This window comes from Heloderma suspectum, chromosome 9 (assembly GCF_057233095.1).
Source record: "Heloderma suspectum isolate Gila_16-S chromosome 9, 16-S_ref, whole genome shotgun sequence".
In the NCBI taxonomy this organism is placed as follows: Eukaryota; Metazoa; Chordata; class Lepidosauria; order Squamata; family Helodermatidae; genus Heloderma; species Heloderma suspectum.
Genome location: NC_139466.1, coordinates 42,366,040 through 42,393,454, shown reverse-complemented (window position 1 = coordinate 42,393,454; position 27,415 = coordinate 42,366,040). Strand labels below are relative to the sequence as shown.

The 27,415-nt window shown below is 49.6% G+C and overlaps 1 protein-coding gene across 1 annotated transcript in view; it reads left to right on the top strand.

Moving 5' to 3' along the window:
- The first annotated feature begins 230 nt into the window (after positions 1–230).
- LOC146338660 (G-protein coupled receptor 83-like) overlaps positions 231–27,415 on the top strand; it is a 29,949-nt gene continuing 2,764 nt past the window's right edge. Inside the window, exons 1-6 of the mRNA XM_084813283.1 lie at positions 231–279; positions 1,564–1,775; positions 4,605–4,730; positions 6,779–6,912; positions 9,484–10,065; positions 13,806–13,849. Of these exons, the coding sequence (XP_084669409.1) occupies positions 231–279; positions 1,564–1,775; positions 4,605–4,730; positions 6,779–6,912; positions 9,484–10,065; positions 13,806–13,849 (1,147 nt within the window). The remainder of the gene's footprint in view (positions 280–1,563; positions 1,776–4,604; positions 4,731–6,778; positions 6,913–9,483; positions 10,066–13,805; positions 13,850–27,415) is intronic.

Genomic DNA, 27,415 nt, shown 5'->3' with positions numbered 1-27,415 from the left:
GAGATGTGACTGAAAGGTTGCTTGCACTCATAAAGCCCACTGACAGGTATCCCTTTCTTCTCATCCATGTGGGAACAAATGATACTGCCAAGCAGAACTACGAAGAAATCATGTCAGACTTTGAAGCTTTGGGAAGGAAACTCAAGAACTTTGGGGCCCAGATAGTTTTCTCATCCATCCTTCCAGTAGTTAGAACAGGGATAGAAAAGGAAGAAAAATACTCCGGGTGAATGACTGGCTACGAAGGTGGTGCCGGCGTGAGAGATTTTGATTCTGGGACCATGGGCTCATCTTCCTGAAAGATGGGCTGTTGGCAAGGGATGGGTTCACCTCACAAAGGCTGGGAAGAATGTGTTTGGCCACAGCATGAAGAACTTCATCAGGAGGGCTTTAAACTGAATCCTATGGGGAAGGGAGATATAAATTTGGGGGTAACAATGGACGAAGGCTCATGCACCACAACAGAGAGATCAGCTCTAATAGTGCCCAATAATAGTCTTCACAAACATGTAGGAAGAAAGCCAGACTATGAAGCACATGGTCTTCGATGTCTATATACTAATGCCCAGAGTATGGGAAACAAACAGAACAAACTTCAACTCTTAATACAGGAGGGAAATTATGACTTGATAGGTGTAACTGAGACTTGGTGGGATGACTCTCATGTCAAGGATAACAGCCTGCTTTCCACCATAAGATTGGATCAGGCTGCTACGTCGGAGGTAACCACCTGGAATTGTTTGTAATCTAGAGGCTCCTCGGCCCTTTGCCCCAGGCCAGGCGCAGCCCCTGCTACCTAGGAAGTGCCAACCGTGGGAGGTGGTGGGGAGTCCCAGCCTCTTGGAGGCCAGGGCGGTCCACCCAGGGCTGAGCCAGTGATTGGCTGAAGGAAAATCTGCCCTGGGTTGCCAGGGCTGGGGTTTAAAAGTGGGCTGAGGGCGAGGCATGGGGTCTCCATCCTGGTGGTCCTGGACCTGCAGACAGCTGGTTGCTATCCGGGGAGATCCATGATTCAGTATGTAAGGACAGGCCAGGTAGATTTATTATTTTGGTTTGGGTGTGCGCTCATGAAGCTCTCTGTTTATAGTTAAGTGATTTAGCTTTGTACCCTCTGTGTAACTGGCTACTTCCATTCTTCCCTTTCCCTCTACCCCTTTATGTTGACCTTAATAAACCTTTATCCAACCTTTAGTTGGTGTGATCTCTCTGCATAACCCCAGTGCTAATTTCAGTGCCTCTTGGCTTACGAGGATGGCTACTGGGTATTTGGGGGGACTGAAAGGCCAGATTTGGCCAGCCCTCATGAATCTCACCTGCTGGAACAAGCGCCCTCTGCTCGAGCCTTGCCTGTACCCATGCAAAGCTTAACCTGGCTGGGAGCCAGCCCGCCTCCCACGCGCCTGTCATCGCTGCCCTGCTTCCCTCCCTTCCCGGGCACTCCAGAGGGGTCCGAATGTAATGGTTCGTTGGCCAGACTCATGTTCCGCTTCCAGGCTGGGAATGGGACCTCCTTCAACTGGACAGACAGCTGGTTTGTTGAGTGGGAGAAGTTTGCCAAGCTGGCTAAATATGAGCCGGAGTCCCAGAAGGCCGCCGTGAAGGCGGTCCTCGTTGTGGCCAACACAGCCGTCATGCTTGTGTCTCTCTTCGGTGACTTGCTGGTCTGCCACGTGGTGCTCAAGGACAAGAGGACGCCCTCGGCCACCCGCCTCTTCATTGCCAACTCGGCAGTGTCAGACATCCTGATCACCCTGCTCAACACCCCCTTCGCCTTGGTAAGTGCTGAGCCCGGCCACATGCTGCGAGGACGGGACGGGAGGCGGCTGTCAACTCGATGAAGGCCCTGCCCTGCCCTGCCCTGCCCTGCCCTGCCCTGCCCTGGCTTCCTGGGGCTGGACAGACAACCAAGAATGGAGACCTCGTGTCAGGGTTTCTGCAGTGGGGCAAACAGAGCGGGCTTGGGAGCCTGAGCAGGGTGACGAGGAGAAGGCGGGGGAGGAGAGGCTGGGTGGGGGATGTGTATTCTGGGCGTGGAAAGGGGGCTTCTGCAGATGGAGAGGGGGGAGCAGGAGTGGGTGGGGAAAGGGGCAGCTGATTTGAAAATATCCACAGGAGAATTGGGGCACGGAGGGGCTCGCAGAGATGCTGCACCGGAGCTCTGATTAGCGGGGAAGCTGGCCTCATCTCCAGCCCCACCCCACCCCACCCCCTCGGGCTTGCCTGTTCCCTCTGAGGGCACCTCTACACCAGCCTAAGATCCTGCATTTAAAAGGGGGCTTTCTGCTTCCGTTTTAAATGCAGGATCACCACTGACTGCCTTTACACGCGCTCCCTTCCCCCCCTTCCCCCCTTCTTCTCCCAGTAGCGTAACTTCTGCTGTACTGTGTTCTCGCAGCCCTGATCCTGGGCACTTACTTGAGAGTAAGCCACGTTGAACTTAATGGGACTTACTTTTGAGTAGACATAAGATCACCTGTAATTCTGCAACCCCTGAGTAAGCCCCATTGAACTTAATAGGGTGGTCTGAAACAACAGAGGACATTGGTTCCGAGCTTGGTGGCATGGGGGATCAGATGTGTCTCCCTTCGTTGCAGGGAGGCATTTTACCCTCTTCTCCCTCTGCCTGAGAAATGCAGAGGCAGGAGACGCAATTGGCAGGCGATTCTTGCCCTCGCGCCTGTCAAATCTGCTCGGGTCTCCTGCCGTGCAACCCCGCTCCCATCCTCAGTGGCTTCCTCATCCTCATCCCCCAATAACCGAAAACAAACGCCCGCAGCAGGCAGACACGGCGGTTTCTTCCGCTATGGGAGAATTTCATGGGGAGGTCCTGCCACTCCTATTCTGTGGGCTGGGAAAAAAACCCATTTTTTTCCATTTGAGGAAAACACGGGATGGCAGGGGGGAAATAGTGGAATAATGCCTGGACAACCATGACATCGTGCAAAGGACCCGCACAATTCAGTGAGTGAGCAACCGTGAACGCGCAATAAACTTGAGGTGCAGAGATCCTCTGAGTGTAGCTGCAATCCTCACAGTAGCGGGATGGGGGGGGATTTTCTCAGCAACAATATACTGTTCCATGCTGTAATGCCGAGTACTCTGGGGGGCCTTGTTCTTGAATTGGAAACTAAGACCCAGTAGCTTTACAAAAGACCTGCTCCTGGTGGAGATGAAAAGGGCTAGAACTGGTTTGTGGATGGGGATCTGCACAACCTCTGAATGTTTGGAGCAACCCACTGCCTTCTGCGGTAAGTGTGCCTAGGGTTGCCGCCTATGCTGGCAGTCGTAAACACTCTTACTAAAGGGGAAGTCACATTGAGCTCAGAGGGGCTTGCTTCTGAATAAATGTGCTTAGGATTGTGCTGTAAAGCTTGCACCCCTAATGTAAAGGAATTTGGGGACGGGACGGGGGATAATTACTTCCCCATGACTCTGCCCAGGAAAGTAAAAGGCCACTGTGTAAGGTAGCGTTATATTTGCTTTTCTCTAAAGAGAGTTATTGATGTCCAGTGCTGGCATGGAGTGTGGTGATTTGTTTATTTATATGTTCCCATTTCTATCCTGCCCTTCATTTAAAAAAAATATCCCAGGTTGGGTAACAACATGAAAACATCTGATAAAAAAAATAAAATCAAATAAAACCACTTACTCAGCAGCAGAGCTAGCCACTCATAAACACCTGGGTGAATAAATGGGCTTAGCCAGGCATGAGGTGTGCCTCTTCAGGAGGCCATTCCAAGGTCGGGATGCCACCACAAAGAAGGCCCTGTCTTGTGTCACCACTCTATGTACTTCCCCTAGTGGTGGGACAATGAGATGGATCCCTCCTCCCTCAGGGGAAGAGTTCCTTCAGATACCTGAAATGATTTAGGGCTTTGTAGGTCAACACCAGCACCTTGAATTTGGCCCAGAAACAGATCAGTGCTACATGATCCCTGACAGCTGTCCCCGTCAGTATCCTGGCAGTGGATTTAGCACCAACTGTAATTTCTGGTTCATCTTCAATGGCAGTTTTGATGAGAACGTCTTTCTACTACTATCCAGTCTGCTTGAATCAGTCTTCCCAAACAGTTCCCTCCTTACAGCTTTTAACTGATGCAGTTACTTCCATAGATGAAGCGGGACCTTCCAGAAAGGACATGGGGTGTTAGCCAGTGCCCTCTCTGCCCGGACCAGGCAGTAACAAGAAAAATATTGCTATATGTCAGAATGGAGTCCTCATTTTAATCTTTATGCGCTTGCACAAATGGTCAGACTCTTCCTGGCTTCATGCAGGATCTCTCTTGACTACACCAAGTGAATTCTGGCTAGGTCTGGCTGTGCAGCTGTGAAAGCTCTTGGCCCACTGACGGCCCCCAGTAGCTGTCAGCCCAGGGCGGAGAAGGCTACCTGCGGCTACGAGTCGTGATGTCTATGTGCTGCCTTCAGTGTCACAATGCCAGTTGCTGGAGACCATGAGCGGGAGGGTGCTGTTGTCCTCAGGCCCTGTTCGTGGGCTTTCCGAGTGGCATCGGGTTGGCCGCTGTGGGAACAGAGCGCTGGACTAGACAGGCCTTTGGTCTGACCCAGCAGGGCCCTCCTGATGTTCTTCACATCTTCCGCAGGTTCGGTTTGTGAGCAGCACATGGACCTTTAGGGAAACCATGTGCCACATCAGCCGCTTTGTGCAGTACTGCTCCCTCCACGTCTCCATGCTGACCCTGACAGCTGTAGCTCTGGACCGACATCAGGTATGGAATCCACTTTGGGAGCAGGTGCTTGGAAGCCCACGGTGTTTTGTCCCGTTGTCGTGGCCTTCTTAAATTGGTATGTGGCTGATTTCCCTTCATAATGAACAGCAGGTCTGCGCAATTCATAACCTCCGTCCTAAGCTGCAAGCAGCCCATCAGGCCATGTCTCCTTTGCCTGAGAGGTGCTCTACATACATGGGCTTGCACAACAGTTTTGTGGTCAAAACCAGGCAGTTTGTCAGTCTCCTGGGGGCCAATTGTATGGCTGATGGGTTTCATGATGGTGGGCCTTGTCCTGCAGCCCTGCAGTCAAAATGGGCAGCAATTTTTAATGGAGGCTTTGGAGAGTTCCTTAGCAGAGTGAATTTACTAACTGCATTCTAGCGTCAACTCAGTAGTGACAATGGCTAAGAGAATCGTGTTGTGACAGCAAGGAGTTAGGCAGAAGGTGCAGAGTTAGGAGGTTAATGTGGAAACATTCCTGAGAGTGTTCAGGGAAGATTTGTTCAGGAAATGCTCTGTTATTCTTGAGGCGTCTCTAATATGTCAAGTACTTACAGATAGTTTTCTTAAAAGCACCAGATCTTCATGTGATGGGGGAGGGTTAGGGTGGTGTATTGGCCCCAGGAGCGTAGCCAAGTCATTTGTAGTGTTAGCAGGGCCTAGAGATCCATAATGCTTGCTTAAGTTCATTATTGGTGCAGTTCCCTTGCTAGTAAGCCCCTGAGCATGTGCAGATGAGTCAAAGGGCCGATAGCAGCCTTCTCAGCTGTTCCCTGCTAATGAGCAGAAAGCCTTACCAGGCCATGCCTGAGAAGCGAAGCTGTGTGTTTATGCTGAGCTGCAGGCGGCCGTGCCGAGAACCAAACACTGCTGGCCTGTGCGGCCTCATTGGCGACATGCATGGTATAAGACCCATTGGATCCCATGGCTTGTGGTTCAGAGAAGCTGTCTGATCACTGTCACTGGGTGAGCCTGTGTGCTGTAAGTTACCCAATAAAGTCTCCATGTAAGTGAACCTTTGAGTCTGATTTATCACCATCTTCACACTTCTAAGCTAAGAGTTCAACACCCACTGCAGGGGCAATACAGGTGGCCAGGTGTCCTACTTTGCAGAGGGCTGTCCTCTGTTTGAAGGTCTCCTCTATTTGATGTGCTGTCCAGTCCAGGTCTGGTTTAAAGTCAGAGATCCATAAGGAGGGAGAGCAGGCCGGAGGCCTTGAAGTCAGCACCGGACAGCAGACTGAACAGGCACCCAGGTCACCCAGTCTCAGTCTCCTCCACTATGGTGTGATGCCTTGTATTTCTATTTGAATAGTAGTTGTCATTCCTAAATCTGCAGCGATATGTTCTGCAGTCTGTGTTCTGTTTTGGGGGGATGCCTTTCCCCTTTGGGGGGCAATGTGTAAGTGGCCACTAGAGCCAGCCCTGCCATGAAGCAGCCTGATGCAGGCGCATCAGGCAGCAGAATATGGGAAGAGCGGTGAATTGTGCCGCTCCCCCCCTCCAAAGGCCCACCGCTTCTCGGTCTGGCCGGCCATGCAGGCAGGACCAAGGAGCGGCCGCTCGCTGCTCGCTCATGCGCCTCCCACCCACCCTACTTGGGCAGCCGGCTGGACGGCCAGCCAAACCACCTGGCCGCACCTGCCTGCCCGCCGGCTCCCTTCCCTTGGTACGTGCGGCCACCTCACCGCCACTCCTGCCCGCCAGCTGCTTCCAGCTTGCGGAGCAGCCGCAGGGCGCCTGCCGGAGGTCAGCTGAAGCATCGTGAGAGGTCCAGGACGCTCACACTCTTTCAGGCGGCCCTTCGCAGGCGCCCGCGGCTGCCGCATGAGGTGGAGGCAGCTGGCGGGCAGGAGCGGCGAGCAGGGCGGGTGGGGCCAGCAGGGTGGGCTGGCTGCCAAGCAGACCAAGTGGGAAGGCGGGTGGCGGCGGTGGCACTGCCAGAAGACAACAAAGCGGGGCAGCGGTGGCCCCACAGGGACTCTGAGGACGTTCACAGATTCTTCACAGAGAGGAGAACTGCTGCGGGGCGCAATGTCTTTCAGGTCATCCTGAACCCACTCAAGCCAAGGATGTCCCTGGCCAAAGGCGCGCTGCGTGTTTCCAGCATTTGGGTGATGGCAGCCTGCTTCTCCCCGCCCCATGCCGTCTTCCAGAAGCTTTTCAAGTATAATTACAGGTGAGTTTTCAAGTCGCCTCCTTTCCTCACCCATTTTTACCATGTGGTACCCCAGGGGCAATACAAAGGTACACCTGGACGGCCTGTGTTACCCTAAAGCAGGGGTGCAGAAGCTCTTTCTGCCCAAGGGCCGAATTCCGTTTCTGAGAACTTCTTGGGGGTCGCATTCCGGTGGCTGCTGGGGCTGAAGGCAAAGAATACCTGTGCCATTTCGCTTCAAGCTCTCACTGCCAGCAGCTAAGCCTTAGGAGAGGCATTTCCACCTCTTACAATGAGGAAAAACTGTGCAAAAGCCAGGAAATCTGTCGATCTGTGGATGGGGAAGTGGGAGGCAGGAGCAGGGGATGTGGCTTCTGGGGACCCTGAAGGGGCAGATGTGGACCCTGGGCCTGAAGTTCTGCACCCGTGCCCTGAAGGCACTGTAGGGCACAGCAGGGATCAGGACACCCAGGTGGGGAAAGGAGGGCAGAGACGACAAGCCAGGGTCTAAGGTACACCAGGACATAGCTTTTTACAGAGGTAGACAAAGTACGCAGGACATAGTGGGCTGTACTGGCAATGGTTTGGGTAAAACTCTGGAGAAGACAGGAGGCAGAGAAGACCAGGCGAGGTGGGGCGGCATCCAGGTGAAATAAGAAGTCGGAGAAGGGGGAATGGGTAGGATGCTACTGGAATCAGACAGTGATACAACAAGCCTAAGTAGGTTGCAGAAACAGTCCGAAATGTCAGCAACACCTTGACCTGAGGTGGCCGAGAAATTTTACCTCTTTTTCATGGCCAGAACATGCATATATTATCCAGTCTGTATGAGGGTAATTAGAGTCACCCATTACTACAACACTTTCTCCTTTGGATTTCTCCCCGATTGCATTCTCCATTTCAAGATAACCCTGAGAATTTTGGTCAGGAGGACGATGTCATGTCCCCAGTACTGGATTATTTCGGGGGCCTGTGGTTTCTGTCGAGGAGTCTGCCCCTTTTAGGGTTTCTCCAGTACGTATCCTGCCTCCAGTACATATCTATGGTCCTCTCCATTCCACAAGGTTTCTGTTATACTCATTATACGTATGTTCTCAATTAAAACCAGGTTCTCCAACTCTCCCATCTTGGCTCAGAAGCTTCTAGCATTAGAACAGGAATACTTATACAGTGTCCCTCTCCAAATGTCCCTGGTGTATACATTTCCCCCTGTGGCCCTTTGGCCTCTTTGCCCAGCTGTCATCTTTTACTATATGCTCATGGCCTATTTCACCTTGTCTCCCTTTGAGCTATCAGAAACATTTTCACCTTCATCCCCTAGAGCTGATTCAGCCCAAACCGGATGCTTCCCAGCTCCTGTCAGCTTTCCCTCGCGGTTCATTTTAAGAGCTGCTCTGCCACCTCTTTGATGTTAAGTGCCAGCAGTCTGGTTCCATTCTGGGTCAAGTGGAATCCATCCTTCTTGTACAGGCCTGGCTTGTCCCAAAATGTTCCCCAGTGCCTGACATTTCTAAATCCTTCCTCCCTACACCGCTGGCCCATCCGCACATTGAGACCCTTCAGTGTGCATAGCACTCATTTTTGTGTGCACACCTCAAGTACACTATTTGTAGAAAGGTGGAATAGACATTTATGTCATAAAATAATTGTACATTTGAAACGAGCATCAGAGGGTGGAACTCCATGTGGCCGCAGTGGCAGACCCCCATCTTCACATTCTTCCCCTGCCCACTCCTCACTCAGTTCATCCCCTCCCCACGCTCCTGACTTGCCTTTGACACCCCTGGCAGCTAGTGCTCTAGTCTATGCCAACAACAACAAAAGGACAGACGGGAGGGACAAAACTGAGAAGGAATCCGGCATTTGCTGGAACATGCTTGGAGAGTCAGATTGATGAACACAAGACTGAGTCTGGAGAAGAAGTACTTTTAACTGGAAGTTTACTTAAAGAACATTACTTATCGCAATCAATAGTCCCTTGTTCCTGACGCCCAGAGTTATCCCAGAAGGCTTAGAGTGCAAAGTCCAGTTAACCCTTGCGTGCACATACATCCCCTCCCCAAATCTCCTCCCTCCAGGGTTGTTCTTCTGTTGCCCTTCTTCCAGCAGTGCACGAGTCATCTGAGGAAGGGGAGGGAGCGGGCCACCATGCAGCTGCAGGCAACTATGCGGGCGCCAGAGCCCAAGTCCGTGGGACCCTGCAGGGAGTGTGAGAGATGGAAAGAGAGCAGGCAGCATGATTGCGTGACGCAAGCCCAAGAAGAAAAGGGGGCAAAGAGGGGCCTAGACAGGGAGAAGAGCACAATCTGGATTCAAGAGCTGCACTCTCGATATTAAAAAACGAGGGCCTGGTGCAACCGACTCTCAGGTTTGTGGTGGCACAGGCAAGGAGTAGTTATTAATATAGCATAACCAGATCTGTGTTTTTAACAACCTAATAATAGATGAATTGACAATAGGTGTAAGGACTAGTATTCCTTGATGGCATTAAAAAGACCCTAAAAGTGGATTTGGAGGTATTCCGCTGTACAAAGCTACATAAGCATTTTCTTGACCCTGTATCAGGAGAAAAAAATCTCTTTGTTTCCTAAGGGAAGCTACCGTCCGCAGCCTGTGTCTCCCCGATTTTCATGAGCCTGCTGAACTGGTGTGGAAATGCTTGGACCTTTCCACTTTCCTTCTGCTTTACTTCTTGCCCCTCATCACCATCGCTTACGCACGGCTGGCCAAGAGGCTGTGGCTGCGCCATGCCGTTGGGGACGTCACGGCTCAGCAGCGCCTCGCCCATCACACAAGCAAGAAGAGGAGCAACAAGATGCTGGCCATGGTGGTGGCGGTTTTTGCCATCTGTTGGCTCCCACTCAGTTGCTATGTGCTGCTTATCTCCAGCATGGGTATACAAACCAGGAACTCCCTTTATTTTGCTCTGCATTGGCTTGCCATGAGCAGTACTTGTTACAATCCCTTCATTTACTGCTGGCTGAATGAAGTCTTCCATTGCGAGTGCAAGTCCTTGCTTGCCATGTGTCGGAAGGCACCACGGAGGCAAGACAACTTGATTCCAGGGGTAATCTTGCCGTATCGGGAGGCGTGGATAGAGCAGGTCAGGTACAAACAAAGATCTTTACAGAGCATTCGGTCAACCACAATTGTGCAGACATTCAACACAGATGTGTGAGAAGGACAGAGCAAGGTGAGTTGACAAAATATTTGGCAACCGCTCTAACAGTTCTCATTCAACTGATGGCAGGCTTAATGCACAAATGTTCCTTTGCCAAAACGGTCCCACCTTGAGTTTCATAACACTTTCCTAGTCTTTTTAGTTGTCAGCATCATATGTAACACTTATGATTTATTTCAGAAAGGAAAATAATTATGTCCAAAACTGTTGCTTTGAAGAACTCCTACGTTCCACCCTCCAAAAGATTTGAGGTTCAGTGTTTATGCGATATGTTACAATGCCAGTGGCTGGAATACTCCATTGGATCATTCAAAGTGCACGCACTGAGGTTCACCACACAGCAGCAGAAATCTGCATCAGTCCTGGTGCTTCCCCCATCTGGTTTCACTCAGGATTGGGTTGTGCTCCTTTGTACGGCAGTCCCCATCTCGTCATGTTCTGTTTGTTACCTTTTCACGGGGTGGGAAGCCACTTGGAAACACCTCTGCTTTTCCACTTGGGGCATAGCAAAAATTCCTCCCTGGTTCCTTCCCCTTTCCCTCCCCTCAGACATTATTGGTGGTCGGCTCATGACTGAAACATGGACAGCCCCACGCCCACCCCGCCCCACCTTGCAGGCACCAGGTTTCCAGTGAGTTGCTAGATTCCTGTCACGCCTGCGGTTCAGTGTTGCACTCTTGATCTCTGCCGTTTACTTGGCGCTCAGGCACTCATGGCATGGTAGAGGGGGAAAGAGAAATTGATGCATGTGATAAACTGGGAGCAGGGGGAGAGGGAGAGGGAGAGAAAGAACAGTTAAGTACAACTCTTTGGACCATGTTTGGGGCAGTATTTGTCCCCTAATTCCTGTTCGGAGAGCCACTGGGAGGGGAGGGGGAGTCCTCAGCTCACCTGCTGCAGTGCTCAGCGTCTTCTCCTGGGGCTTTCCCAAAACAACATCACACTTTAAGAAAGACAGGAAAAAATCTCTTTTAAACACCCCTTTTCCCCATCACAACTTCCCACATTTTTCACCAAGGAGCTGCACCCTTTACGCCACATATCTTCACTAATTACGATGTATTTTTATGAGCCACCGCTGCTCCTGCTACCCAGATACCACAGGCAGCAGGACTCACGCTGCCCCCCGAATAAGCCATGCCCCCAACAACTGAAAATAACCGCCCACACACAGCGGTTTCTTCATGCTATGGTAGAATTTCCCAAGGAGATCATGGCACTCCTGTTCCACGGGCTGGAAGAATACCATTTTTTTTGTATTTGGGGATAACACAGGATAGGCAGGGGGAAATGGCAGGAAGATCATTGGAGGAGGAGGATGTCATGTAATGGGCCCACGAACATCTGTGAGTGGCCAATCACAAATGTGCAATAAATTGCAGGTGTAAAGATGCCCACTGTTGGAGGGCCAGAAACCTTTAAGGTTGTGTTTTTAAAACTGTTTTTACGTTTTAAACTTAAATAAGCCTATTGCGTTCTTCAATTTGAAGATCAGTAATAGCAGACAACTCTCATTACAAGACAGCTTGTCCATTGGTCGAAGGGTCTACCCTGAAGGCACATGAGGCAGCCACCTTGCTGAAGCTAAGTGGGTCTGGGTCTGGTCAGTGCTTGGAGGGGAGACCACATGGGAACCACATGTAGCCCCCTTTGAGTTCCACAATGGCAGAAAGGTGGGATATAAATGTAATAGATACAAATAATGATCTTTTTCTGAAATGAGCAACCCTATAAGAATGTTGGGTATGTCCTGGGGTGCAAATTAAGTTCACTCAGAGCAACAGTAAAGCCCAGCAGGCCTGGCCAATGCCACCATGAAAGGAACATGGACGCGGATTCCTCCAGAGCACGCTGGTTTTTTCGACAGACATTGTGGAAACAGTTCTCTCACGACAGAGAGTCTGGAGACCAAATGCTTCAAGGCAACTTGCATCTGTCCAAACAAATGTGGGGCACAGCAAGTCGCCTTCCTCGTAGGACAACCCTGCACCAGTCGCAAGAACACACTGGTTGAGCATAGGTGGAGGAAGGACAGCTTAAATGCTCCGACACAGAAGGCTAATTTTCACCACTGCCGCATCAGATCTCTAGGGAGAGGCAGCCAGTGCATCCAAATCCTGTTAGCTGACAGAGGCCAAACTCAGCTCTTTATTTATTTATTTATTTATTTATTATTAAATTTATTAATCGCCCATCTGGCTGGTCACCCAACCACTCTGGGCGATGTACAACATACAATAAAATAGTTAAAACAATAAAATTCTACAGTAAAAACATTTTCTAAAATACCCTAACCCACCCCAAATGCCTGCCTGAACAACCACGTTTTTAATGCACGACGGAAGGTCATTAAAGAGGGGGCATGATGGAGTTCCCTAGGGAGGGAGTTCCACAGAGTGGGGGCCACCACAGAAAAGGCCTTCTCCCTCGTCCCCACCAGTCTAGCTGTCCTGGCTGATGGGACAGAGAGAAGGCCATCCGAGGCTGATCTTGTTAAGCGGCCTGTCTGGTGCTGCTGGAGGCGCTCCTTAAGATAGGCTGGGCCGGAACCATATAGGGTTTTAAAGGTCAAAACCAACACCTTGAATTTGGCCCGGAAAACAACTGGTAACCAGTGCAACTCCTTCAGCACTGGAGTGATGTGATCTCGCCGGCGGCTGCCTTTAATCAGGCGAGCCGCCGCGTTCTGTACCAGCTGCAGTTTCCGAACCGTCTTCAAGGGTAACCCCACGTAGGGCGCATTACAGTAGTCTAAACGAGAGGAGACCAGGGCATGTACTACCGATGGGAGCAGATGGTCGGGAAGGAAGGGGCGCAGCCGCCTTATCAGATGGAGTTGATACAGCGCTGTCCGGCTCACAGCTGACACCTGAGCCTCCATGGACAGATGGGAGTCCAAAATAACCCCCAGGCTGCGGACCTGGTCTTTCAAGGGTAGCCGTACCCCATTCAACCCCAGGTCAACATCCCCTAGCCTCCTCTTGTCTCCCACCAAAAGTACCTCGGTCTTGTCAGGGTTCAGCTTATTCCTCCCCATCCAGCCACTCACCGTCTCCAGACATTTGGACAGGGATTCTACAGCCAGCCTTGGTGAAGAGAGGTAGAGCTGCGTGTCATCCGCATATTGATGACACTGCACCCCAAACCTCCTGATGATAGCCCCCAGCGGCTTCACATAGATGTTAAATACCATCGGGGAGAGGATGGAACCCTGTGGCACCCCACAAGTAAGTGGCCATGGGTCCGAAACCTCCTCTCCCATTGCTACCCTCTGGTACCTGCCGGAGAGGAAGGACCGGAACCACCGCAATACGGTGTCTCCAATGCCCAACCCCTCCAGGCGGTCCAGGAGGATACCGTGGTCAACGGTATCAAAAGCCGCTGAGAGGTCGAGGAGAACAAGGAAGGAGCATTCGCCCCTATCCAGAGCCCTCCTCATATCATCTACCAAGGCGACCAAGGCCGTTTCTGTCCCATGCCCAAGCCTGAAGCCCGACTGAAATGGGTCTAGATAATCAGTTTCTTCCAAGTGTGCCTTCAGCTGCACCGCCACCACCCGCTCAATCACCTTGCCCAAAAATGGCAGATTTGAGACTGGGCGAACGTTGTTCAGAACTTGAGGATCCAAGGAGGGCTTCTTTAAGAGCGGTCTTATCACTGCCTCCTTGAGGGCTGATGGAATCACTCCCTCCTCAAGGGAGGCATTCACCACTGCCTTGATCCCCTCACCCAGTCTCTCTCTGCAGCCCATAATGAGCCAAGATGGGCAAGGATCAAGTAAGCAGGTGGTCGGCCGTACACATGAAAGCACCTTGTCCACTTCATCAAGAGGAAGAAGCTGGAACCGATCCCACAAAATCGGTTTGCCACAGGCCGCCACTTGCTCACTAAATGTATCCACAGCGTGCTGAGTAACACACCTAATCTGATCAATTTTATCTGCAAAGTGCCTTGCCAAGGCCTCACAGGAGGCCTTAGAATGCTCCAGTGGTTCCGGAGCCACAGAACCGACCAGGCTCTGGACCACTTGGAACAGCCTCCTGGGACTGCACTCTGCAGATGCGATAGAGGCAGCATAATATTCCTTTTTTGCTGCCTTCACCGCCACATGATAGGCTGAAGATACAGCTCTAGCCCGTGTCTGATCGTCTTTGGAGCGAGACTTCCGCCACTGGCACTCTAGCCGTCTCACCTCCTGTTTCAGAGCTCATAACCACGGATTGAACCATGGTGCAGTCCGAGCCCTGTTCAGGGGGAGAAGGCGTTTCAGAGCCACCTGATCTAATGCCCCAGTGATTGCGGCATTCCAGCCACCCACCAGGGTCTCGACCGAGTGGCCGTTGGCGTGCCCCAGAGAATCCCCAAGTGCGTTCAGGAATCCATTTGGATCCATAAGACGCCTGGGGTGGACCATTTTAATGGGTCCTCCACCCCTGCGGAGGGGTTGTGGAACCAAGAAGTCCAATGTCACCAGATAGTGATCTGACCATGACAAGGGGGTGATGGATATACCCCCGACTTCCAGATCACTCCCTGCTTCTCCAGAAACAAACACAAGGTCTAGTGCATGACCGGCTACATGGGTGGGCCCAGTTTAGAATATGGTGCAGCTCCCAGGAGGCCATGGTCTCCATGAAGTCCCAAGGTGCTCCTGTGAGGATGGCCTCCGAATGTACGTTGAAGTCCCCCAACACCAGTAAGTTAGGGGACTGCACACGCACATCAGAGACCACCTCAAGCACCTTGGCCAGGGAGTCAGTCGTGCAGCGGGGTGGACGGTACACGAGCAGAATCCCCAGACTGCCCTTCGGGCCCAACCTCCAGTACATGCACTCAGCAACCTTGGTCTCCCGGAGAGGGGGTCTGGTGAAGACCAAGGACTCTCGGTAGATAACAGCCACTCCCCCTCCCCGATCCCCAGCCCTCGGCTGCTGTGCATACGAAAATCCGGCTGGACACATGGCTGCAAGGGTTGGAGCAGCAGCCTCAGCCAGCCAGGTCTCCGTAATACATGCCAGGTCTGCGCCCTCATCCAGGATCATGTCATGGATGAGGGAGGTTTTCTGGGTAACAGACCTGGCATTGCAGAGCAGCAAACGAAGGCCAGAAGATGGGGTCACGCCTCCCCCAACCATCCTTTGGCTCTGGACAGGCCCGGAGCAGGGGACAGATACTACACGTCTCTCCCTTGTTCCCCTTACCTGGCATGGCCTGCCCCTAGCGCTCCGCCAGCGCCTGCCACCCAGCCTCGGTATCTTCTGGCCCCCAACACTCCCCCCACTGCCTCCATCAGGTGGACACATGCCCCCTCGCTCCCGCCTATCAGGCAGGCTACCCACCCCTAAAACCACAACAAAATCCCACAAGAAAAAGAAAACACCCCCCCCCACACACACACAAAACAATTAAAAATCCCCTTAAAAATAATGCCAGGCCGGAGTCCACAGGGAAGGCCAGGTGGTGGTGGTGGTGGCGGTGGTGGCGGCGGCAGTGGCGGCAGTGGCAGCAGCAGCAGCAGCAGGCACGCCTCTTCCCTGGTGGTGGTGGTGGCTTCTCCTGCAGGCCCTGGCTCTAAGGCCACGTTCAGACAATCAGTGGGGGAAACAACACAGTATGGATAGTGTCCCCCGCCCCTGCGCATGCCGGTCACGTGACTGGCATTTCCGTAATTGCCTGTGCTGCGTCACGGGTTGCTTTGTCTGAACCTGACGTGCAGCACGGCAGGGGTGGCTTCTCACCCACCCCACGACCCCTGCTGCAAGCTGTGGGCTGCAGGGTGAGTAGGAAAGTGATATCCAAACCCGGTCTGTGTCTCTTAGGGCTTCTTCACACAGAGCTTCTATCCTGCTCTTGGGACTGGTTACTCACAGACGATTGTGGGTCCATTAGATGATGTCATCAACTTCCAGGGCATCTCCCGCACGAAATGACCTTTATTCCGTTTTTTAAAAGATTGGAGATAATGAGCTATCAAATTACCCAGCTCAAGTTTCACTTCAGCTCCCTCGTGGAAAAGGAAAAGCTGCAATAAGAGGAGCTAGACCACAGTGCCATCTAGTTGCTGTATAATGAAACAGCCTGGAAGACTCAGATAAGGGGGGAAAGCAGGGTGGGGGGAGGAAGCACATGTAAAGGGAGGCTGTTGTAATCCTGAATTTAAAATGGAAGCAGAAAGCCCCGTTTGAAATGCAGGAAATTAGGCTGGTGTAGAGATGCTCCAAGTCTCTGATTCTATTGTTCTTTTCACACAGAGAAACCTGGATTACAACTATTTTTTTGCTGGGATGGGGGCCCCCTGCCTTAATATGAGGCAGGCCCTATCTTGTGGCCCCAGATACATTGTAGGGTTGGGGAAGTAAAAAGGCAGGTACCATTAGCAGCGCTGCTGGAAACACACAGCTGTATCCAGGTAAGGAGCAGGGAAATAGGGCGAAGATCCCTCTGGAGGGCTCAGGCTGTCGGCAAATGCCTAGTGGTGCCAACCCGTGATGCTGGGCATGAGGCAGAGCCCCACGCTGAGGACTAGTTGCTCAGATTGAGGAGCCAGGTCTGAGGCCAGGACGTTATGGGGCCTGGTGGGCTTTGATGAGCCATTGGGGTGATCTTGGTGCCCTTGAAACGTAGAACTCAGGCTGGCCGTGCTGGTAGCCCAGGAGGCAAAGTGCCAGAGCCTGACTGCAGGGAGCCACCTTTCAAGACACTTTCACACACATCCTGGTGCCTTACAAGACTGGAAATCTGTCACCCTGCTGGCTGTTGACCAGGCAATGCTCACCAAGTTGCAAGAGACCCTCTGAAGCCATGATTTATAGAAATACGCTACAAAGAGGTGCACCTTTCAGGATGCCAAAATCCGCCCCAGATACGAATTTTGCAGTTATGCAGTGGATGTCTGGCACAGCAAGCCAACGTAGGAGCGTATCGCACATCTCTGAAAGACCAGCAGGAGTAAAAAAAACTAGAGGTTGATTATGAATTTTGTCATGAAAGCCCTACCATACAGTACATACTTAACCCACACTAATTTACCTAGCAAAAGAGCGGTATTGACATTTTGCAAGGTTAAAATTACATCCCCTGTTCCTTCAGCAATTTGTGTAATGCCAAGTGAGGAGATGTATGCTTTTTCACTCATTAACAGCTGCTTGCAGTTCTTCAAGACTCTGGTCTTTAATGACTGCAGCATTATGATTCTTTGTAAAATTCATACCAGCCAAACACTGAAACTCAAGAACAGTAAAGCCAAGAAAACCAGGACAACTGTATTACAACTGACATTCATTGGCAATAAGTGAATGTGACACTAAAGCCCACATCTCCCAGTTTATTATATATCCAGGGACAAATGAAACACTCTGCCCATCACATATGAAGAATGTGTGCATATAATTTCCCCTTGCGTTAGTAAAGCCGGTCATTTTGGCCAGTTGAATAGTCATGGGGAAGGAAGGGGCTTTACCCTGGTTCCCAGCACTGTGGGCACGGGCAAACAAGGACTAAGGTCGGCTGCCACCACCCCATAGGTCCACCTGAGTCAGGGGACTCTCAGACCTTGCAGGACACCCCTAAGGCTTAAAAATAAGGGTCCAAACTGGCACCCTCTATTTCAAGCCCTAGGCCCGAAACTGAACAGTAGCAGTTAACCAAGCAGAAGACGCTGCATTTTGTACTAAGGCTTACTGGAAGGAAGCACGCACAACTCTTGAGGTAGGTCTTAAGTTTATTTGCAGTGGGGGAAGGGCAAAAAGGAATACAAGGCATAAATAACCAGCGTAACCTTTGGGAACAATACCTCAGGCAAAAATAAATGCTCTAGAAGTTGCCTAAGTGCAGGCCTTCCAGTAGGAGAGGGCCCCAGCTTCCAGAGAAGCACAAGCCCGAAAGCAGGTTGAAGCATGAAGGCAAAGACAAATGGGCGGCCCCAAGCCTCCCCTTTAATGCTGAAATCCCTAACAACTCAAGGGAGATCTTTGTTAGCCAGTCACAGGCTGGCTGGAACAGTGTTCCCAAACCCCACAAGGGAGGGCAAGACGTCCCACAGGACTGCAGCTAAGATCATTAATTGAGTCTTCCACTGGCCTTGAAGGCTAGAGACCTGTCGATAAAACAGAAGCACAGATAGTTGCATCACTACATGCCCCTGGGGATGTACAAACCCCCCATTGTCTGGTCGGGGGGGAGGTCCATGGAGGGGCAATGCAGGCTGCTCAGGGCCCACGGAATCCTCCGGAGCCCAGCTGCATCCACTTGTGTTGGCAGAGCGGCTCTCCAGCTGCCTATAAGACCCAATACGCTAATGGCAGCTGCCATTAGCCTGTCGCAGGAAAAATACAGCTGTATTGTATGCCACTTGCCACAGTAAAGCACTGACTTTGACCTAAATTGCAGCTGTTTACAGCTGACTTTAGATCAAAGTAAGTGCTTTACAGCCACAAATGGCATACAATACGCCACTTACGGCTGTAACTTTCCTGCAATACGCTAATGGTAGCTGCCATTAGCGTATCATGTCTTATGGGGAGACAGATCCGCCCCACGGGAACTCTGCCAGACCTGGAGGTAGCTGCAGCCGCGGACTCCGGAGGTCGGATTCTTTGGAATCTGGCCTCATTTGAGTCCATGGTGGAATTCTCCGCCGTTCCTACGTGCCACTTCAGCCTAGCCAAAGGGAGTCTTACTCACAGTTAGAGCACACAAAAAAGAAGGAGGTCTTGTCAGTCATTTTATCTGCAGGCTGGCAGAAGGCTAATGGGCCCAGACTGAGAGTGAGTTGCTAGGTCTAACAGGGTGGGAAAGAACAGTGTAAACAGTTTGGAGCTGGCTGTCAGAGATGATAAGAAATTGGATTTCAGAGATGCTGCTGTTGCTGTGAATGTAGCACTGCCCACCTGTGCACTTGGTTCTGTAATACCTGCCCAGCTAGTAAAGTAGAAAATAAATGGAACAATTTAGAGGAGTGCTCTCCCCTCTACAAGGAAATCAGTTGTGCAAAACCCTGCACTGAACGTACTACTGGTCAGGGAAGGGGGAAGCATGAAACCATGCTGAGATAGATGGACGGACGGACGGATGGACAGAATGGGAGCCAATGAAAGACTGGTAAATTCTTGGGAGCACATCTAATAATCTATAAGAAGATAAAAGATATAATGTATACACCTGTCTCACAGGGAAGGTGCTTTTGTCGCAGTCCAGCAAGAGGAATCTGGCAGCAATTTTCAACATGGATTTTTTTTATTTTTAAAAAACATAGTTCACTTTTTGGCAGACACCCCAAAACAACATACAGTGGGGCGATAGATATCCATCCAGATCTATATTGGCACTGGGTTACTAATCTGAATCCTGTTGAATTAGGGTGCATGCAGATGGGGCTTTGGTTGTGCAAACACACTGCCTCATACATGGAATTTCAGGGGGACAGGTGCTCCAGACAGTGATGTCTTCCATTTATAGCACTCCTGGGTTTTCCCATTGCTTCCTCCATCTCTTTTCTTACCAGGAAAAGTCTGTTAAGGAAAAAGATGGAATAAGCGCACAATGCTTTCTGATTGTGTGCGCTAAGCTCTCTCTCTCTCTCTCTCTCTCTGGAAGTATCATTAGCTGGCTGTGCTTCTTCTTAGGTGGCCAGCAGTTGTCACACATGACTAGTGACTACATGTGGATCAGGGTAACTGTTGCCAGCATCGCTACTAGAATACTGAGACAGATGTGTATATTGTTTATGTCATCACAAATATGCTGGTATAGAGTATGAATTAGAGTATGAACTCTTGGAATTGCACCCATGTTACCAAAAAATAAAAGCAGCCCTCTCCTATGCTTCCTGTGGTTAAGGAATTCTGTAAACATCAGCTTTTAATGAGTGTCATAGCTATAGGGGGAAGAAGTACAGGATACGTGTCAATACAAGTTGATCTTACACCTTGCTGCGAGTACATTACCATCTGGCTTTTCTTCCACATAAAACTCAGTGAATTGGTCCATTAGCTGGCAAAAGCCACAGCTTCTGTTATTCCAATTTCAGTAATAAAAATGCTGGTGTTTACAGAGTAGTGGGCAATTAAATTGCAAATGCGTTATGAAGAGGTTGGCTCAATATAGAGAGGAGCATCTGAAGACCAATTTAAACAAAATTGATTTATTAAACTGAGGCTATCCTGCCAAATGTATCAAAAGGGCACTAATTCCTGATGTAGCAGCTAGAAGAATTCAGCTAGTACAAAGGACATTTAAATTTCTGGAACTATCTGCCTATCTAAAATTATGTCTAGGTTGCCTTTATGAAGCCTAGGCTGCCATCCAGTATATAACCCTGCTAGTGACACATAGTGAACATAGTAGCTACATTGAGACATGGGGCTGGATTGGATGATACCTGTCCCGAGTTTGGCCCATATATGTGTGTCTGGGGGGCGGGGGAGCAAAGGGAGCCCTCCACTCCTCACCCATCTGGCAGGCCTATCCCTCATATACCTTTAGCTCTCTTTCTGGTTTTAGCTCTCATTGCCAAGAAATGGCAAGTGTATTTGCCAAGAAAGCAGCAGTTTATTTACATGATTCCGCTCTCAGAACACACATCTTTTTCTCTAATTTCCTATACTGAAATAGCTTGTGGCATATGTGAACTGAGAGAAAGAGAGAGAGAGCGAGAGAGCAACATAACAGGTTGATTTGTGCAAATTCTCCAATGATTTACCAGTGGAGTTGTTACAAAGCCTGGAATGGAAGAATATGTGGCTAATCAAAATTAACTCCTAGTTACAATCACTCCTTTTGCTATTATTATGAAGCAAAAAAAAAACCCATGCCAAAATATTTCACAAAACTGAGTGAGGAATATTTGTACCGTGTATTTTCTAAAGGTTGCAGAATGTCTAAGCTTTGCTGAGCTTACTACCGTGAACTACTTTCTTAGTTGGATAGTATTTCCACTAAATTTCAGATACTACCAAATTTATTCTTCTCATTCTCATGTGCAGTCATTAGCCCTCCATGCAACGTTTGAGTAACTCCCAGCTGACTCCCTGCTTGTGGCAAACTAGTTGTAACCATGTCCATGAGCAACCATGAGAATCTGCAATTTTGCAAACGATGCTCATCAAAAGAAGTAGGTGATGGTATGAAAATTGGCAAGTTTTGGTCATTTTGCAGAATGAGTAGCTGACTGAGGTGGTAGAATTGTGCATTGTACCACTTCAAACTGCAAGTTGGGAGGAGTCGTATTTCTTAATGCTCCCCCACATTCTTTTAGAAAGGCACCTTTTATATACAACACTGGCAAACGAGAGAAAGGTTAATGTAGCTCCTTTCCTGATGATGTGGTGAGCTTTTGTGTAGGGGGTCATTCTTAAACATAAAACACCACAGATCAGCTGAAGTGGAACATCCCATTACCACTTCATGCCGATTGGCTCCGAGTCATCAAATGACGCACTTTTCACAAGAATAAGGAAAAGGTGACTGCCATGAGCAGGGGAGATACCAGCTGCTGGTGCCAGGTGCAGGGTGCCATGGGGCGGGCAGGTATAGTACTAAAGCGTGGAACCAGGAATGCAGGAAGCTCCACTGCAGAGTTGTCTTCGGACATCCGCTTCTTTCATTTTGCTGGTAAAAATCAATCACCGCACTGTGGTCAGACTAGTCTAGAATTCTGATATTCCAATCATATGTTTGTCTTCGCAGTGCTCCTATGGAGAAAAGGTGTGCTTGGGGTGGGGGACATGCCCACAATAAAATTGCAATAAAATATTGCACAAATTGCAATAAAAGCAATGTTTCTGTTCTGTTTATTATTGCAACATAGGGGTGAAGCATTAAATGGCCGTCCTGAGTTGAAGATACCAGCAAGAACAAATAACTGAAGTACAAGTTTGATTCACAGTGACAAGGAGGAGAAAGGACCAGTCTCCTAAAATTATAGCCAGGGGTTGGGAGGAATTATAGGAACTGAAAATGCAAAATTAATTGAAGGTGCAATCCTATGCATGTTTAGACAGGAAAAAGTCCTAAACTCCCAGCATTCCCTAGCCAGCACTGCTGGCTCAGGAATGCTGGGAGCTGTAGGACTTGTTTCTGTCTAAACTTGCTTAGGATTGCGCCCTAAGATTCTCTTCAGTTTGTATTCTGTGTGTGTTCTTTCATGTGTATATCAGTTACAGAGAAATTAATTAGAGCCTACAGATATAATGCAGGGTGAGAGAAAAAATATCTTACTTCAACAAATATCTTCAAGCTTCCAATTACCAGACGACTGTCATGTTTTTCAGTTACATTGATGCCACCAGAAATAAAATATATTTGAACGTGGCAAACAAAAGTTATGTATAAAAACTGCAGAGTTGTTTTTCTTTCTGTGACATAATTCTTCAAGGGAAACCAGGCAAAATATTGTCATATAGCAGCCATCAGCGCAGTATTACCTAGTGGGTGTCTCCACGAGTGAGTGACTGCAAGATGGCTGCATTTGGAGATCATTCAGGGCACGTGACATGGTGGCCATCTTGCAGCCATCCCGGAGATTTTCGCGGGGAAAACACTTTTTCTGAGACTACTTCTAGTCCGATTGTTTTCCTTACTGCGTCTTGTCTGTGCTTCTGTTGCAGTGTGTACCAACCCTCTGCATTTACATCGGCCTGATAGCCCTGCCCAGGGGAGTGTCTTTCACCAGGCTCTGACCTCACTGACTTTGGTCAAGGGGTGTTCCCCCAGTGTTTCCCCTCCCTGTGTTTCCCGGATGTTTCTGCCATGTTGCAGCTGGCCCTTCAGTAGTTCTGAGCTACTTCATGGTATTTACTTTGCCTTGCCTATCACTAAACTCTGGCAGCCATCCCCCCGAAGGTAGAGGTGTGCTCTGCTTGGCAGCCTCTACCTTTTTTTAAAAATCCCCTTAAAAGTGCAATATCGAAATAGCACATTGCCGCTCATGGTGAACCTGAAGTAAGCACCCCAGTTTCACCAACCATAGCCGTATGGCTAATGGAGCCTAGTTTCAATCTTTAACATCCCCCCTTCTGTGCATATTTACTCAGAAGTAAGAAATAAATCTCACTCCCCTACAGTGAAAGGGTAAAGGGCTAACTGTAGTAACTCGCACTAAAGTGCTCTTTTGCTTCTCTATAGTTGTGCTTCTTTGATGTTCTGTAGTTTCTCTGTTCTGTAAAATCACTTCTCCCTTGACTGAAGTAACGATCTTGCCTGATCTTGCCTTCCTGCTGCAGGGGGAAGGAGAACAGGAGAATGGGGGGGGGGGGTGGAAGCAGTAGGCAAAAGTGCACACATGGGGGAAAATGGGGTGGGGAGCAGTAAATCCACAGCAGATTGCTGGGATGTGGCACAATTGGGGTGGGGAGCTAGAAATAAGAAACATTGCAATCCTATGCATCTCTACTCAGAAGTAAGCCCCATTGGGTTCAATGGGGCTTCCTCCCCTGTAAGTGGGTTTAGAATTGCAGCCAACATCTTCCAGAGGAGTTCTGAGAAACAAAAAGAGGACCATCATCATCATCATGAAGAAGCAGCAGCTTGGCTAGTGAGGACTCGGGAGAGGGCCTTTTCTGTGGTGGCCCCACTCTGTGGAATTCCCTCCCTAGTGACCTCCACCATGCCCCCTCTTTGATGAGCTTCTGCCAGGCTTTGAAAACCTGGCTGTTCAGGCAGGAGTTTGGGGTGGGTCAGGGTTTTTTTAGAGCAATGGTGTTTTGTTCAGTTGATTATGTATTTTCTGTTGTTATTCATATATTACGCTGCCTGGAGTGGCCAGGCAGCTGGCCAGATGGGCAGCTAATAAATCTAATAAACAAACAAATAATAGAAGGAGAATCCCTTCCAAAATGGGCAAGCTGAAATCTGAATTTGAAGACTTCTTTGTGAATCCAGTCCTCCAGAGCTCCTCCCTGCCCCATTTTCTCCACATCCCAGCAATCGGCTTCAAATTCAATCTTCAGGGGAGCCAAATTAAAGAAAAACAACAGAGTCAAAATACTCTGCAAAAATGAGGCTTCCCCACAGGCAAACTTCGGGGTGGCTGCAGACAGAGTGGCCATGACATCATGTGCCGCAAAGGACCTCCAAACAGTCTCAGTCCGCCGCAAATCATCCATGAAGACAGGCCCCTGGATAGAGAGGGCAGTTTTGACATGTGTTTCAAGGTATGGTACTTCTTTGTATTTTGTACAATTATTGTATTAATTTGTTGTGCCTAGTTTTTTCCTGTTAGTTCCAGGGGGGACTGCATCTTTTAATGTTACATTAACTGTTAATACAGTTTACTATAATGGCTACTAGAGTATAAATAAGCATTTTTGGTTAAAATTTGGGTTGCATTTCATTATACTCTTGTTTGTCTCACACACACACACACATACACACACACACACGTGTGTGTGTGTGTGTGTGTGTGTGTATGAATGTTTTATTTAACTGATTTGATGTTTAAATTCTGAATTAAAAGTTGGTTTCTAGGCTTACTGTAGTATTTTTATTGTTCAATAATTTTTTTATATTGCTTTTTGATACTGTATTTGTTGCTATTGCAGTCTGTATGATGTTGTTAGCTGCTTTGGGCTTTCTTTTGGAGGGAAAAGAGGGATACAAATGAACAATAATGATGATGATATTGTCACCAATTGTAGAGGAATGCACACATTGTTCGTATTTATTAAACATTCTGAGAATTTGTATGTGAACAAATGTGATCCTGCGAGCCAGCCCAGTGACTACGGATGTACGAAACTCACTTACCTTTTCGCGGAATTTTTCGCAGGGGGGGAGGCGCTCCGTCCCTCCCCCCAGAATCCTCAACGGGGGGAGGCGATCTGGTCCTCCCCCCCGGAATCCTGCCCGGCCAGCTTTGCTCCACGGCAGCTCCGCAGAGCAGCTGGCCAAGGCTGTCCGCAGCCGGATTTCTGGCCGCGGACAAGCTGCTGCGGACGCAAATGGCAGCCACCGTAGCGGCCGCCATTTGCGTCCAGCCAGGCTGCCGTGATAGGCTACGTAAGTATTTACGTAGCCTATCATGGCAACCCCCCCCCAAAAAAAACAGCTTACGCAAATGGCAGTGGCTACGGCAGCCGCCATTTGCGTTCCCTATTTTTCACCGTTTTAGCCTACGTAAATATTTACGTAGGCTATTACAAGGAAAAAAAGGGGAACGCAAATAGCGTAGTGGGCGCAACTTGCGTTCCTTTTTTTTCGCCGTAATAGCCTACGTAAATATTTATGTAGACTAAAACAGTGAAAAATAGGGAACGCAAATGGCGGCTGCTGTAGCCGCTGCCATTTGCGTATGCCGTGTTTGTTTGTTTGTTTATTGGCTTGCCGTGATAGGCTACATAAATACTTACATAGCCTATCATGGCAAAGACCAAGATGCAAATGGCCACGGCAGCCAGTTGAAAGACCAGCCGCCGCCGCCGCCACCACCATCCGGAACATCCGCCCCAGGTAAGCCTCGTCCCGGGGGGAATCCGAGGGGGGGCAGGGGGGGCAGGCCGTTCCACCACGGATTTCGGGGGGCCGAATGCATTCGGCCTCACTGAAATCCGTGGCGAAATTCTCCTCCATCCCTACCAGTGACTCTTGGGTTCTCTGGGTTCCCACAATGCAGATTGTCTAAGGCAAACCTAGTCAGAGCCGTGGATTGTTCGTTGTCCTGGCTTTGTGAGGGAGATTAACTGGTGGCTTTCCATAGCTGATGGCTTGCCAGGGGCTGGGCGGAGAGACTGTTCTGGAAAGAGGGAGGCCTCTTCCTCCCTTCTGGCTAAGGCTTCCAGGTCCATAGGTAAGGAGGGCAGGCTTGTAGTCCGGATGGGTCTTTTGTAGACGGGTCCCTGCCGGCTCCCTCCGCTTTCCCAGCGTGAGCCAGGGAGGGTGGGAGCGACCGGCCCTGCTAACCGTTGCCCCTGCTTTTGTTCTTCCCCCTTCACTGGGGCCCCCCGAGAGAGGGAGGCAGTTCATTCAGCGGAGCTCATCCTGCAACACGCTGGGCAGTGGTGGCCATGGCTGCGGGAGCGCGCTGAGCCTGAGCGTGGCTTCCCTGCCCGAGCGAAGATCGTGGCCTCCAGAGCCAGCTTCTGAGGGAGGTCATTTTATTTTAGGCATAGTGGCTGCGGGAGGAGGAGGAGGCAAGGTAAAAGTGGGCTAGGAAGTGGAAAGGGGGCTGAATTTCTCAGCTCGGTGGGAGAGGTCACTTTTGGGAGGAGGACAGTGTGCGTCTGTGTGTGGAGCGTGTGGTATAGCCCTTTTTGTATGGGCAGCGCAGCACCGCCTCAAATAATAATAATAAAAACTCCCTACTGTGTGGAGCTATTGGGCAAAATGAAGCGGTAGACTGAGAGGAGGTGCTCATATTTTTTGGCTTGGCTTCTGAGCTGTGCTTTACGTATCTGTTCAGAAGTAAGCCCCAATGAGTCAATGGGACCTCCCCCCAGGGAAGTGTGTATAAGACTGAAGCTTAAATGCCATTGTTTGCTAGTTCCTTTAAAATGCAGAATTTTATGCTGTTTATTTTTTGCAATCTTTTAAATTGTTTTTAATGTATTTGTTTTTATGTTCTGTTGTAATGAATATTTTGTTTTAATCTGTATTTTATTATCAGCTGTATTGAATGCCATTTTTTGGCAGAAAGGTGGAATATAAATTAAACAATGAATAAACAATGAATAAACACTGGGGAGGAAATATCCAGGTGTTTTCCACTTTCGCAATCTGTGAACAACTCTACTGAAAGGGGTGAATTGAAAGAGAATTTTTCTGCCTGAATCTCTGACCAAGCCTCCAGGCTTTCTATTTAAGGTACAGTCCAATGCATGCTTAGACAGAAAAAAGTCCAACCTTCCCTGTGGTTTGACCACAGTGTCTGGCCCCCAAAGGTATACTGCCTCTGCACATGGAGGTTCAACATTGCCATCATGGCCAATAGCTGCTGATGGAACCATCCTACATGAATAAAAGCTGCCAATGAGAGTGGCCATCGCCACATCTTTGTGTCAGGGAATTCTGTATGTTAATTGTGCACGGCTGTTTGTTGCTTTCTTTTGCAAATCACTTGCACTCGTTGTATGATAAGACTATGTCATATGGAGGAGAGGGTGAGATTTTGTTTTTACAGTTAACTCTCCTTGGTGCAAGCAGTGCAACTGGGAGGCAGGATAGTACCCCTGATCATCAGAGGCAGGGGACCTCTGATTGCTACCAGATCCTGGGGTCCAGCAGAAGGGGAGGGCTTTCTCCATCTTGCCCTGTTTGGGAGATTCCCAGAGGCATGTGGTTGGCACAGCTGGAGACATGGTTCTGCATTATTACTTTACACATACCACGGATGAGAAGTACGATGAAGACTGC